At 26.9% G+C, this 13,837-nt stretch overlaps 2 protein-coding genes across 17 annotated transcripts in view; both read right to left on the bottom strand.

Annotated features, from left to right (window-relative positions):
• The window catches only part of LOC137807273 (calcium-transporting ATPase 10, plasma membrane-type-like), a 30,198-nt gene extending 28,840 nt beyond the window's left edge, over window positions 1–1,358 (bottom strand). For 13 of the 15 annotated variants that reach the window (XM_068607813.1, XM_068607827.1, XM_068607829.1 and 10 more), the window contains exon 1: window positions 1,133–1,298. The gene's annotated coding sequence lies outside the window, so the exon portion shown is untranslated. Of the gene's footprint in view, window positions 1–1,132 lie in introns of all 15 variants that reach the window. The other 2 variants (XM_068607826.1, XM_068607824.1) reach the window with 2 other exon arrangements.
• Window positions 1,359–9,162: 7,804 nt separating this feature from the next.
• LOC137807272 (suppressor protein SRP40) lies at window positions 9,163–13,517 on the bottom strand. Of its 2 annotated transcripts, none has more exons than XM_068607810.1 (7): window positions 13,220–13,517; window positions 12,518–12,582; window positions 11,521–11,564; window positions 10,613–11,247; window positions 9,962–10,054; window positions 9,805–9,866; window positions 9,163–9,513 (listed from the first exon to the last, which is right to left on the bottom strand). In XM_068607810.1, the coding sequence occupies exons 1-7, from the start codon at window positions 13,433–13,435 to the stop codon at window positions 9,408–9,410; spliced, it is 1,221 nt and encodes a 406-aa protein (XP_068463911.1). In that variant the 5' UTR covers window positions 13,436–13,517; the 3' UTR covers window positions 9,163–9,407. The 2 variants fall into 2 exon arrangements, with proteins under 2 accessions (XP_068463911.1, XP_068463912.1); XM_068607811.1 differs by having other exon boundaries at window positions 10,613–11,241; window positions 13,220–13,511.
• Between the last annotated feature and the right edge of the window lie 320 nt (window positions 13,518–13,837).

Raw genomic sequence — 13,837 nt, 5'->3', positions numbered from 1 at the left:
CTAACCCATCACTATGTTGTCATAAGTTTAATTAGTCAGTGAAATTTAGAAACATGAAAAAATATAGTAATAAGATTCGTAAAACAATAATAATTAACTAGAAAATTTAATTTATTTATTTACTTCATCATTTCATAAATTTCGAAGCATTTATATAAGGGTTTGAGCATTTTCAAATTTGAACCTAACTTGTTAACTCTAATGCTCTCAAGTCCAAAAACTTAATTTTCTTAAGTTCTCTTATTTTAATTCGAGTTTAAGATTTAAAAAAAAACATAAATTAAAAACTAATTTAAAATAATAATAATTAGTTGTTACTATTTAAAAACTAAAAAAATTAGTTTATATTATTGTTAAATGATTTTTAACTACCGATTATTTAGTTTTTATATCTATACCTATATATAAAGGGATTCCCCTCCTCTTAATTTTTTTTCCTATTTTATCCTTATATTAATATTTAATTTTATTATTATATTATGGTCATTGTTTCATCTCTTATTCTCCTTAACTGCTCTTAGTTTTTTTTTTCCATTTTATCTTTACTTAATAATTTATTGTATTAATTTATTTTGGTTATTTGGATATTTTATAATTTCAAAAATTAATAAAATAATTTTAAAATTGATTTTATTTGTTATTATTTACCTGGAGAGTGGAGAGATTGATTAGTTACTTTTCTGTTTTAAAGATTTTTTTCTCAATTAAATAAAAAATTAAATATATTTGTAATATTTTGTGAACCACCTTAGCAGGAGGGGGAAGATTTGGTACGTTACTTTTCTGATTTAAACTGATATTTTTTTTTTATTAAAATTGATTTAAGAAATCGATTTTATGATTTTCCATTACACACATATCCTACTTTTCACTTTCTCTCTCCTATATAGGTATCTACTTCTCACTTTCTCTCTCCACTACTCTTTAACTTCTCATTTTAATGTTATTAAGACTAATTGTTTTTAAAAAATAAAAAAATACTAATCTAGGATAAAGTTGTGTTCCCGTTAGTATGAATAAAAGTAATTACTTTATTATTATTATAATTATAAAGCTAGGTACTTGCCTTGAACCCTAATCTAGGGATTAAAAGACATGAATAAAAGAGGAGATAAGATTAATGGAATCATACCTTCAGTGCAGCAGAGAAAAGGAAAAGGGATAAATGGATCCATGGATGGAAGTGAACAGCAACAGGCCGTGATGAAGCCAAACACCAAACTTAAGCACGCAGTATTCCCTCTGCTCTCACCACAAGTTTTGAATCTGCCTCTTCTTTAAATTCATCTTTAAGTTTTAAGCAATGCAATCTCTCTGCATTAAATATACACACTGCACCCTTCCCTTTCTCAGTACACAAAAAAAACACACGAAACTTCTTGGAAATTTAACGTGGGGTCCCTAGGCTCAGTCTATTCTTCTGCTATTATTATGTTTTATTTTTTTGTTATGATCACATTAGTTAGTGCAATAATTGATCCCCAGCAATATCAGATGAAATAAGGTATTTCTACTATAAATTTGTTAATTGTTTACTTACCAAGACTAAAAAGGTATGAGCAAAAACATGTACTTACTCTTTTGTAACAGAGGTCACAGAGTGTGTAAAAAGAAAATATAGAAACAGTACCTTGCGTTACAAATGAGAAGGGTATTTTACAACCCTATCTTAGTTTTGTGAGAACAATTTTATATTCATTTTATATAAATATTAGTAATATCTAATTTTTTAAATTAGATGTAGACAATATTAACGTGTATATATTTATCCCATTTTTTTTTGTAGTTGTTATTATTTTTGTATTTAACTCTGTTTTAAATTATTAAAATACATTTAGTTTATTAGTTAATTTAAAATATTAATATTAACTTTTTGTTATTCTTATTTTTTAACTTATTTCTAGATTTTCTATTTTTTAATTATTTTTTCATTGAATTTTTATTTTATATTCTGATTTTTACATATCAAATCAAATAATTGATAATATCATATTTTTTTATTATATTTTTAAAAAAAATAAAAAAACGAAAATAAATTTTTATTTCGGAGTAAGGATCGCACCCATCATCATTACTGTATTGGATCTGAATACTCTTTATTTTCCTGTCAGGATTTGTTTTATTAAGTATTCAAGATATTTTTTGTTTTTATGAAAGTATTTTAGTGTTTGATTTTATCATTTGCCTTTAACCAGAGGATTTAGTTGTTAGTCTTTGCTCAATTCATAATTAATTCATGTTTTTTCTCTCTAATCTTTTTCAATTAATCCTTAGAGAAATAAGTAATCATTTGACTAATGAGTTATAAGAAATTATAAAAAAAATGACAAGTTAATCAATTCATGTTTTTCCTCTTTAATTTTTTTCAATTAATCCTTAGAGAAATAAGTAATGATTTGAATAATGAGTTATAAGAAATTAAAAAAAAATAACAAGTTAATCAGTAACTTAAAGATAAAAAAATAATATCATCTATTGACAATAAAAATAAAAGAATCAAGATAATTATATGAAAATAGAAAATAGTTTGATCACTCAATAAAATTATTATTATTTAATAGAAACTTAATTAAAAATGTTTAAATTTATTCAGATTTAATTAAATTTTATCTTAATTTTTTTTTAAAGTACGAAACATGTTACTGCATGTCCGTGCGCTAAATATAGACTTTTACAGTAGTTCGATTTGTACAGTATCCGTTTTTGTTTTATTATATTGTTTATTATTTTCATTCACTATTTTTAAATTTGGACTATTATGTGTACTTATACTTCTGATAAATTATAGCATTAATGTAGTCATTTTTTATTTTATTAATATTTTTCTTATTTATCAATTCTTTATTTCGTACATCACAATTTAAACTAATGATTCATTTTAAAATGTTTTTTCTTTCAATTTTATTATAACATGTAAATATAAAAAATGATTTCAAGTCTGTGACTTGTTTCTATTTATTTAAATTTAGCCACTTTAAATTTTTTTTTTAAAAATAATTGTGTAATATTTAAAAAAAAAGGCTAGGTAATTTTCTTCTAATTCTCCTTCTGGTAAATACAATTGTTTTTGTTTTTTATATATTGATTTGGATATGTTAACTCACCCTTGCATTTTTTTATGTTTGATAATCGTGTTTTGATGTAAAATATATAAACCTTAAATCTTAAAATACATAACCTTATAAAAACGTGTTTTATAAAAAGTAACTAGAGATCATATAATCAAGTTTATATATATTATTTTGATGAATATTTGATTATGTAATTTAAATTTATCTTAATATATAATTCATGTAGTATGTAAATGTATGTCTATTAAAATTAAAAAATAAAATAAGTTTTTTTTAATTTAAAATTAATTTATACATAAATAGAGAAATTACTTGAAATAATTTCTAAAATTAATTTATATATAATTTAATTTTAATTTATGAATATATTTTTTTTTAAATCCTTGTATCAAAGTTTTTTCAAATATGTCTGATTTATTTTCTGCACATAGCTATGTCACCTACTTCAAGAATGGATTCTCTCTCTCCATTATGATTTTACTTTGGATTATTAAAGAAGAATGAAAAATATAATTTGAGAACTTTAAAATTATATATAATTCTTCATGTTGGTTTAAAAATAAATGTATATAATAAAAATTAAGTTTAAAATTAAATGATATAAGAAAATTAAAACAATAGTATTAGAAATTATAATGTGATTGTGAGTTTATTGGATCGTGACACAACACACTCTAAATCTAATTTTAGTTTTTTTGAATTTTTTTAATTTGTCTACTTATGGAAGCTAAATTTTGGATTAATTTTTCTGTAATTCTCCTATTAGTTCTCCATCAATATATTGTATAAAAAATTTAGATTATGAAATGTATTATTACCCAAAGAGAAATGGCATTGATATCTTCTAAAAGAGTAGAAAATTCATCTAATGGGAAATAAATTTTATTAAAGTTAATAAATGGCTAATAAATTTTAAATACATATTCACATATTTAATTTGACATTAAAAATTAATTTTAAATTAAAATAAGTTTTAATAATTTTCACATTCGATGATAATATTATCAATAAGTTATTTTATTTTAAAACATCCAAATATAAATTAGTGGCACTTTAAAATGTTTAATAAAATTTAAAGAAAGTCACACCTCAATTTCATTTTCATAGGATGCTTGAGCTTTGACAGAACAAGAACTGTCCAACAGGCAAACCCCATGTGAAACTAAGCAGCTCGTACAACACTGAAAATTCTTAGCAATTTCCTAGTTCCAATCCAATCATTTCTAGCCAATTTTTATTTTATTTTAATCTCATCTCATCTTTCTTTTCTGCCAAATTAATCTCCTATACCTTAACAAAGGTTAATAACATTTTGCAAATTCATCACACTCTTTGTTATTAACAGAGAAGCACATTATCCATCTTCGCTTTAAACCTAATTTTGTTACAAGATTTCAGAACTAATCTTAGATCAATCAATGTTATTCACATTCTAAACTTAACATACAAATGTTTGTACAAATTATATGGTTATTGACAAACTTCATGTACACGTATACAAAGTCCTATGATATCCAATTCTACCACACACATTATCAGGTAATAAAATTTTAAAGCATCAACATCTCCATTATATGATAATCAAACACTTATATAGTTAATGCAACTATAAAACAAAGAATCAAATATTAAAGATATATGATTTTATCTTTAAAATTTGTGTTGCTTCTCATATGATCTGGACTTCTTCTTTATTCCATACTTGAAATGTTCAATACAACAATACACTTGATCCAAAGATTATCAGCGAATTCAACTGAAAGAATTGGGATAAGTTCAATACAACCTAAGTTGTGCATGAACCCCCCCATCAGCTTCTTACCACTTGGTATCTTACTCTATGTAACTTAGATCATTAGTGAAGTTAGGAGATCTCTGTTATCACATAAGCATCAATACAATACACATACAAACATCAGTCCATACATTATCTCAAATATATGAATTTAATTTTATACCATTTTTATCATACAATATCATTCATCCATAACATTCAAAAGTCTATTTAACATAAAAAAACACTTAAATACTAAACCATCAAAATCTAATATTTTTACAATTTAAATAATATATAAACAAACAACACAATATATAAATACACAACATCTCTGCAAGAGAAATTAAATATTAGGACCACGTCCCCTCCATATCCAAATCTTCTAGACTACGATGCTATAAAAAATTAAATTGAGCTTCTCTTACCTTAATTGCTTGTTTTCCAAGCAACTTCTAGAATATTTTGTCTCTTAGTCTGGATAAGCTTCAAAATTTAAGGGCCTAATGCAAGTTATCCAAACATAACAAAAATTCAGTATATAGTAGAATAAGTTGAGAGGATTAATCTTCTCAACTGACCCCACCAAGATTAATGACTAAATCCTAAGAAAAAACAGATAACAAAGGATCTTTAGAGCAAAAATGAACTTACTCTGTTTGAAAATCTGATAGGGTATAATGTTCCTTAAATCCTCAAGATTGGGAGAGGAAAATAAGAGAGAAGAGAATATGGAGAGAGAGAGAGAGTAAAGAAAGAGGAAAAAAACACAGTGGTGGAGTTTCTCTGCACTTATGCGATTAAAGTGAATGTAAATCTCATCTTATTAACCAATATTATAAAGTTGAGTAAAACTTAAAGTCTGCATCTTAATATGGTATTAGAAGCAAGAGTTGGTTGGACTTATGAGGTGGTGTGTTGGAGATTCAAGTTTGCATTTACTTGAATGCTATGAAATGTCATTAATTATCTTTAGTTAATGTGGAATCATCAACAATAAAGCATGCTAAAGAATCAATCGACTAAAAATAAAATAAAATTCTAATAAATAAAAGAATAAAAACCTTACTTTATAATTCAATTTTGTAGAATTAAATTAAATTTAAATTTTACTTTCTTATTACAATAACTTAACAAATCTTTTATATATATGTAAATTTTATTTTAAAAATTAATATTGTGATGTTAAGTTAGACTTAATTTCTATTTTCTAAAATTTTTCTAAAAATTTAAAATAAGTAAATTAAAATAATAATTATAATCTAATAAAGAGAAAGTAAACAAAAAGAAGAAGAAGAAGAAGAAGGAATACACATTAATTAATTTTAAAAATAATTCACAATGTAAGACAAATGCTTACTTAGATTAACAATTGGGGTGTCTTGTTGACACTCAATTGCTTCATAAATAGTGTGATGCAGATGGCATTGTAGTGGTTGAAGAAACTAGCTATATTATATTCATGTATTCTATAATCGAACAAGAAAATTGCATCCACCGAAAATTCACGGTAATTTGACAAATGACTTCTGAAAGTCATTGACGTATACACGAGCTTTGATATTCTAGGTCGTCTTTAATTGTTTATTAGTTTTTTTTTATTTGAGTCTAGGGGATATCATAAATAATCAAACAATTTACGTGCACTAGGTACACAAATATAATAGGATATGTATCATATTTTGATATAATCGATTTAGCATATTTATTTGATTAAAGAAAATTGAGTTCGAAGACAATAAGATAATTATTGTTATATTATATACTATAAAAAAATTATTAAATAAAAAATAATATTAGAGATAAAAATAATTAATTGTTAAATTAGATACTATTTTAAAAACTAAAAAATTATTGATATCTAAATTATATTTTATTATTGATAAATGGTTTCTAAATTAGTATGTAATTTTACTAATTTATATATAGTTTGTAACTATTTATATATTATGAAATATTCTTATCTCGACGTGATATTTCTGACACTAATCAAACACATATTTAATTATTAAAAAATTAAAAAGAATTATTTTTTTTATAATAAGATTGTAATTTTTTTATTATACTAAAATTGAAATATATCAATAATTATTATACCTATTTAAAATCATTTTTATTATATTATTATTTTAAAATTCAATTTTAGAATAACTATAACCATAAAAAGTTGAGTAAAGCATAACCTTAATTAGTCTAGTATGATAATATATTCATAAAATTAACACTAGAGTGAGATAAAAACAAAGTAAATAATTAGATTTGTAGAGAACCTAGACCACTAATATGAAGTCAACCACGGTCCTATAATTGAAATTTTTTCCAAAGCAAAACAACTAGTTTTTTAATAGACTTTTCATTCCACTTATTTAATTAATTTTCTTCCTTTTATTTTTCCACAACGTTCATTTGGAGTGAAACGCATGTTAAGCAATAGGCACAAAAGTAGAAATACTATTTTATGATTTGTTAGGTAGAGAAAATTAATAATAAGAAAATGAATATTGTTTCATAAAAAAATTGAACAAAAATATTTTTGTTATTTGTTAATAATTTTATTTATTTATTATTGTAATAAAAATTAAATAAAAACGGCCATAATTTTTTTTTTTTTTTTGGAGATAATTGGTTGTGAAGTCTCGTATCTAATTGTGGGTGTTACGCAATCTATTGTTTCATAAAAAAAAATACACATTTCTCCATGATTTTAGCAATATAGTGAGTTATGTTATATTTTTACATAATTTTTCTTTCGCAGATAAACTCAAAGTACTCTCTGCTGTCTTCCTTTTTCATATTTTTCTTCAGACACCACTTGCACAGTTCTTGTTGTGCTGTCAAAATTAATATTCAGAGTTTGAATTGTGAAAGATGATTCCTCTTGCTATGATATCTCATGTAATCTTAGCTGTGTTTTGTTGTTAACATTTAGTGACACAAGAGTGATTAATTGTCTCTAACTAAGCACTTTAGAATAATCAGTGCCAATCCTATTTTAAAAATAAATAAAAACTTTGTTTTGTGTCTTTATTTATCTTTTGTAAGATATTGTAGAAGCTACTAAGTTCGGACATTTTTCTTAAATGACGTGTCTTATCGGTGTTGATATTCATTGTATACTTATCGATAAAGTGTTCAATTCAAAAAATATTTATTAAATTTGTAATAATTCTAACGCGGTTTTAACATAATTTTAAAAAAGATAAATACAATAATTTCTCAAAACTCAAATTTATTGTATAAATTTTTATTATAATTATAAAAATAAAGAATAAATTCTTTTGAACTAGTCTTGAAAAAACATCTTTCTATTTAAAATTTTTTTTGAAATATATGCATATAAATATTTATTATCAATTTATATAATTTATAAATAATGAAAATAACTTTTTTTTTCCTCTCAAAATTCTCAACTGTTCCTCTCTTACACATTGTATTAGAATAAAGGTAGAATAGTCAATTTAACAGAGTTTATAAATTTAGTTTTTAAAATTTAAATAAATTAAACAAAGTTTATAAAATAACTTCTCTTTTTTATATTTATTTTTTATTTTAAATAATGTTATACATATTAGTAAAATACAATTTAGTTCATGTTCACTATAATTAAAATACAATCTATAGAAACCTATTTTACAACGAAGAACGAATATAAAAAAAATTAAAAAAATTGTATATTAAAATTTATATATTATACTTTAAAGTATTAAAAATACCAATTAAACCTAGAATAAAATTCAATACAATAATCTCATATTCTACTACACTTTTTAAAAAAATAAATTTTACCCCTTTCATATTTTAAATTTAAATTCACATGAATCAACTATTAGTGCTGAGAAATGTGTGTACCATAGTTATTAATTACGAATATTTTTTTTTATCTATATGTATCATATTATTAGTTACAAATTATATTATTTTTGGTTAGTAGATTGGATTGTAGATCTCTCCTTATTTTCATATTATATTCTATTATGAAATTTATCACTTTTTTAGTACAATATAATATAAAAAACTAAATCAGAATGCCAATATAAGATACAAAAAAATAAATATACATACGATACAAAGAAATAAATATACAATATATCTACATGGATACATTCTCAATATATTGACTATAGTACCTTTTTAAAGATGCTACTTTTACAATTAAAAATAAATTGTTAAAAATAGTAGAACTATGATTTAAAATTTAAAGTTCGTCTAGCATCACATTTGACAGTGCACACCAAAAAATATGTGGCTGATACACTTTCAACTCAAATTAATATCACGGTTTGACCTGCAAAAACACTCGACCAACCACACATAATAGAAAATCAAATAAAGATCTCATTCAGCTACTATCACATTCAGGCAAAGATTGCTTCATTTTGCCAACAAAATTTTTCGTTCCTTCGGGAACATCTATCAGGCATAAAAGACAATGAAAACATGCATATGAAAATCAACTTGTTTACCACAAGCTAGCAATGTCTATTGGCTGTAATATTCTCCCCGATCACAAAATTTCATATCACAAAAATTGAGTTATAAGAATTCTAGATGCTTCCCAGTCATCATTCCTCATCAGAATAATTAAACTTTACTGAGTGAGATTGTACATCAATATAGCCTCCCCGATAGCTTCCACGTTTCTTCTTGGTTTTCTCATGACGAAAATCCCTGAATCAGAGAAAAAAAGTTCGATGTCAATACACACAAAAATCAGAGAGAAAAGACAGATCTAGAATGTTTATGTTAAAGATATTGTGCGTAAAGACATGGCTCTGTATTTTAAACAATTATATTGAGTGAGCTGAACAGAAGTTTAGAACTGAATGACAATTCTAATTATACACAATGACATGAAAATCTAAGTTAAAATAGAACTAATGCAACCATGCTTATAATTTACACAGTCCGTAAAAGCGCTAAACATGCAAGCCAAAAATCACCACTCATGAAATCACAAACCTTCCTCTAACTTGATCAAGAATTTCTGCTGCTTTAGCACCATAACCATTCTCGGCACCATCCTGCAGACAGATACACCAATTTGTTGGAGAATGCAACAAGGGAGAAATTTACAACACCAAATGCAATAAAAAAAGAAGTGATCAATTTATCACACCTTTGCCCAGTACGAGTTATCCTGAAGCCTCTCATCAGTAAACTGTATCTTGTCAACTTGTACTCGCTGAAATGCCGCCTTCACTGGTTTGTGCTGCAATTACAGTCATAACATCACAAACACATGAATTCCACCATGTTAGCTTCATCAGGGAAACTGTTATTTTAGGTTCATATAACTAAACAAACCAAAATTGGAGAATACAGTAATCATAGGCAAAGAATGAAAGAAAACATAAAATTAAGCAGTGCAAAAACCTAAAAAGGACAGACAGACAGCAGATATTGGAAACTTAGTAAACTATGGGCATTTGGACAAACTTCAGGAATTTACAATACTAAACTTCAATTTAAAGTTACACCACAAACTGGAACAATACCTAAGTTTTACACTCTATTTAGTCTAATAGAGTATTCCTATTATTGATTGATGATGTGATTCTTTATTACAAACATATATTTCCTCAACAAAAATAATGAAGGCTAACTTAACTCAAACCAATCACATTGGCGAAGGCAAGTATGCAAAAAGTAAAAGGCTTATTCTATCTTAAAACGATAGAAAAATAAGCATGGAGTTTCATTCAGAGGAGCTTTATATATTAGCAAGCAGAAAGTGACATATATAGAGAACAGGTAAGTTAAAGCATACCTCAACTGATCCCTTTTGTTGTTTCTTTTGAGACCTCTGTACAGAAGATTTCCCTCCAGTGTTCTCAAAGTTTCCATTGGTTGGCTCCTTAGAGGCCTTCTGTAATTGATCACCACCTACTTGACCACTTGCCAAAATATCTTCTTCATTAGAATTAAAATCATTTCCCTGGTTTTCATTTGTTGTAGTTGACTTCTCTCCTCTCTTAGATGCATTTTTATTTTCTACTTTTCTGCGTTTGTTTTCTTCATCTACCTTTACATCTGCAACCTGTTGACCATTTTCTTCAGAAATTGATCTTTTTCTTTTCTTAGAATCTTTTTTCTCCTCGGGTGTCATCTCTTTGCTTGACAATTCAATATTCTCTTCTTCAGTATGAGCTATTTCATCACTTTGACCACTTCGTTTGTCTTTCTTTTTCGACTTCGACTTAGATTTTTTCTGCATCTCAGAACCATTAATAACTTTGGCATCTGTGGAAACATCAGCGCTTCCTTTATCATCTGCAACAGTAGTAACAGACTCCAATTGATTGTCTTCCACATTATTAGCAAGGGACTCAGAAACTAACTTGCTTCTCTTTTTCTTCTTTTCCTTGGTTTTACCCTCTTTGTTTTTCTCCGGCACATCTGCAACTATCCAGAAGCAAAAGTGGCAATGTAAAGATTCAATTGCCAGAGCTTAGGAAGTAACGTAATGAGATACGAAGGCTTTTAATGTTATGACAATAAAAGGGTGTCCCAGAGGCCAAGGCTCTAATGTGATAGAGTCTAAGAGGGTACACGTACATAACCATGCCCTAGCAACTGAAGAGACCATTTCCAATATTTACCATGACCTCTATGTCACAAAGCAACAATTTTAACTGTCAAGGAAGTAACGAAGACAAGAAAAGAATTTAAGCTTACCTTGCTCATTTTGATCATTGATATTTGCCTTAGCATCTTTGCCACTGAAAAAAGACAGAATGAAAACAAGGAAAAACTCAATTAACATACAAATGACACAGAAATGATCAGTTAAATATACAAAACATCATTCATGCGAGACTAATTGGTGCATCAGAAATTAGAAGAATGGCACTGCCTCTTCAAATTATTTGTTCAATCAATCATTCTAATTTGTAATAACCATGTTTATTCAAAACATGGATTCTCACAGGTGACATCTAACGGGCCAGCTTCAGTATTACAAAGAATATTCGGAAGAGTTTTGTATTGTATGCTTAGAGAGTTTTCACAATAATAACGAAACATAATGAGTGAATCTGCAGATCATAGGATTCAGCAGTGTATTTAAATGAAGCAGAATAACAGCATCTTCAGGGGGCATCTCTGTGCCCTTACACAAGAAATATGATTTGGTTTACATATTCTCCCTGGAGCTATAGTTTGGACTTTGGCAGTTTTTTAAGGAGCATCCGTTCTGACAAGTAATCAATAATATACATTTTTCATTGGCAGCTTGATTTTATGCCTTCTTTTACTTTTAATGGATTGGAAGATATTTGACAGTCACAATTGTACTTTTTCCTGCTTAATATTCTCAATTAAGATAGGAAATATTCTAGATAATCTCACTAAAATCAACAGGAAAAAATCATATGGGTCAAACAGATTTTTAACAAAGGAACTTCTTCAAAAGCAACATTTTTAATGAAGAAAACTTTCAAACATGAAAACACTCGTTATATTCTCCAAAAGCAACAATATTACATTGGCATAATGATATTTTAGTTGGTTTACAGTTATATCCTTAAAAACCATAAATTGGAATCTTTCTTAGGATGTTGCAGGCCACAGTTTAAATATTGCTTTCACAGTCATGAGTACTCATTCCCCGTAATATTGACAATGTGATGTAAATAACTACTTCACAATGCAAAGCTAACATTAATAGTCTTACCATGCTTCAATGTACTTGAGGTACATTTCTTCTAGATCAACTGGCGATCCCTCCAGATCATTTTTCTGCATCACAAACATGAGCAGCAAAGTAAAACACGGAAGGAAGACCCAGTGGTATGAAATCTGTTACTCAGCAGTGATACGGAATAAAAAACATGGAACATTGAGGATTTCTGGTAAAAACGTGGCATCAAGCATACAAAGCTCATTTTCGTAGTCTCCCTACTTGGACATCATCAAAACCACTTGTAGAAGATAAAAGTGAGAAGATTAAACGAATTGAGATTCTTTCACAAATCTAAAATCAACTTGTGCACTCAACTATTATAAAAGTCTTCTCATCTAACTTCTCTAAATAGGAGAAACTTAGTTTTTAGTGACTTCGTATTTTGTTTTCTCACTGGAGTTTACGGAGGAACTAACCCAAACAGAACCTATATATGTGCTCAAGAAAGGGGTTTTCCATTTCCTGTGCATTCCAACTTATTTAATGAATCAATATCACGTTGTATGAGCTGAAAACAAGCATGATTTACTAAAGATTCCCCCGACAACCACGAAATGGAAGTTAAAAAAAGTTCGAAGCCAATTGCACAATATTACAGTCTTTTTGTGAAATATCCTATATCTAACTAAAAGTTGTTCAAGCATAGAAATAGGGTTCAACATAATGAAAGTCGAACTCGGTTATGTAATTGACCTCGATTTGCGCTTCGGAGCGAAATTTTTTTAGCGTCTTGGAGAAGCCACGGAGTTCCAAGTAACGGGCAATGGATTGGTGAAGGGGTTCCCGCTTCGAGTTTGGAGTTCCGTTCTGAGCAGTGTGCTTCATGGTTTGGTTGCTTAACAAAACTTGGCGAGGGGTGAAAACCAAAATGGTGGAGCTTCCTTTGTTACACGGTGGAGTTGCAGGCATGCGAAAACAGAGTAGAAGAAGGGTTGAATTAGGGTTTCACCAAAACCCTTTTCCTGCTAAGTGTTAATGGGCCAATAAACCCACATATATATATATATATATATATATTAATGCTTTTTTTAATATATAGATAAGTTCTAAAATGTTATTACACATTAATTTTTATTTTTTCATTTATAAGAAATATTTTGTTTCTTTAAAAGTTGATTGTGATATAATGTTCATGTGGAAACATTAACAAAATTTACCTACTAAAATAAATTATATACTAATTTACTTTAATGAATTTAAAGTTAAAAATAAATCTCATATCAGGTTAGAGGTGTTGTTGTTTGTTTTGTTGACGGTGCTCTCTTTTTAAGTGGGAATTAGGTTTTAGTATAGGTTTATGCTTAAGAGAAC

Source organism: Phaseolus vulgaris, chromosome 3 (assembly GCF_000499845.2).
Source record: "Phaseolus vulgaris cultivar G19833 chromosome 3, P. vulgaris v2.0, whole genome shotgun sequence".
In the NCBI taxonomy this organism is placed as follows: Eukaryota; Viridiplantae; Streptophyta; class Magnoliopsida; order Fabales; family Fabaceae; genus Phaseolus; species Phaseolus vulgaris.
This window is presented reverse-complemented; position numbering and strand designations above follow the sequence as displayed.

What these genes read in the sequence shown, in the direction of transcription:
- LOC137807272 (XM_068607810.1), bottom strand. Translation starts at nt 13,435, where the DNA reads ATGCCTGCAACTCCACCGTGTAACAAAGGAAGCTCCACCATTTTGGTT. An exon ending in CAATGATCAAAATGAGCAAG is followed by an intron (nt 11,248 to 11,520) that starts GTAAGCTTAAAT and finishes GCTTCTGGATAG; the next exon opens with TTGCAGATGTGCCGGAGAAA. An exon ending in AACAAAAGGGATCAGTTGAG is followed by an intron (nt 10,055 to 10,612) that starts GTATGCTTTAAC and finishes CTGTAATTGCAG; the next exon opens with CACAAACCAGTGAAGGCGGC.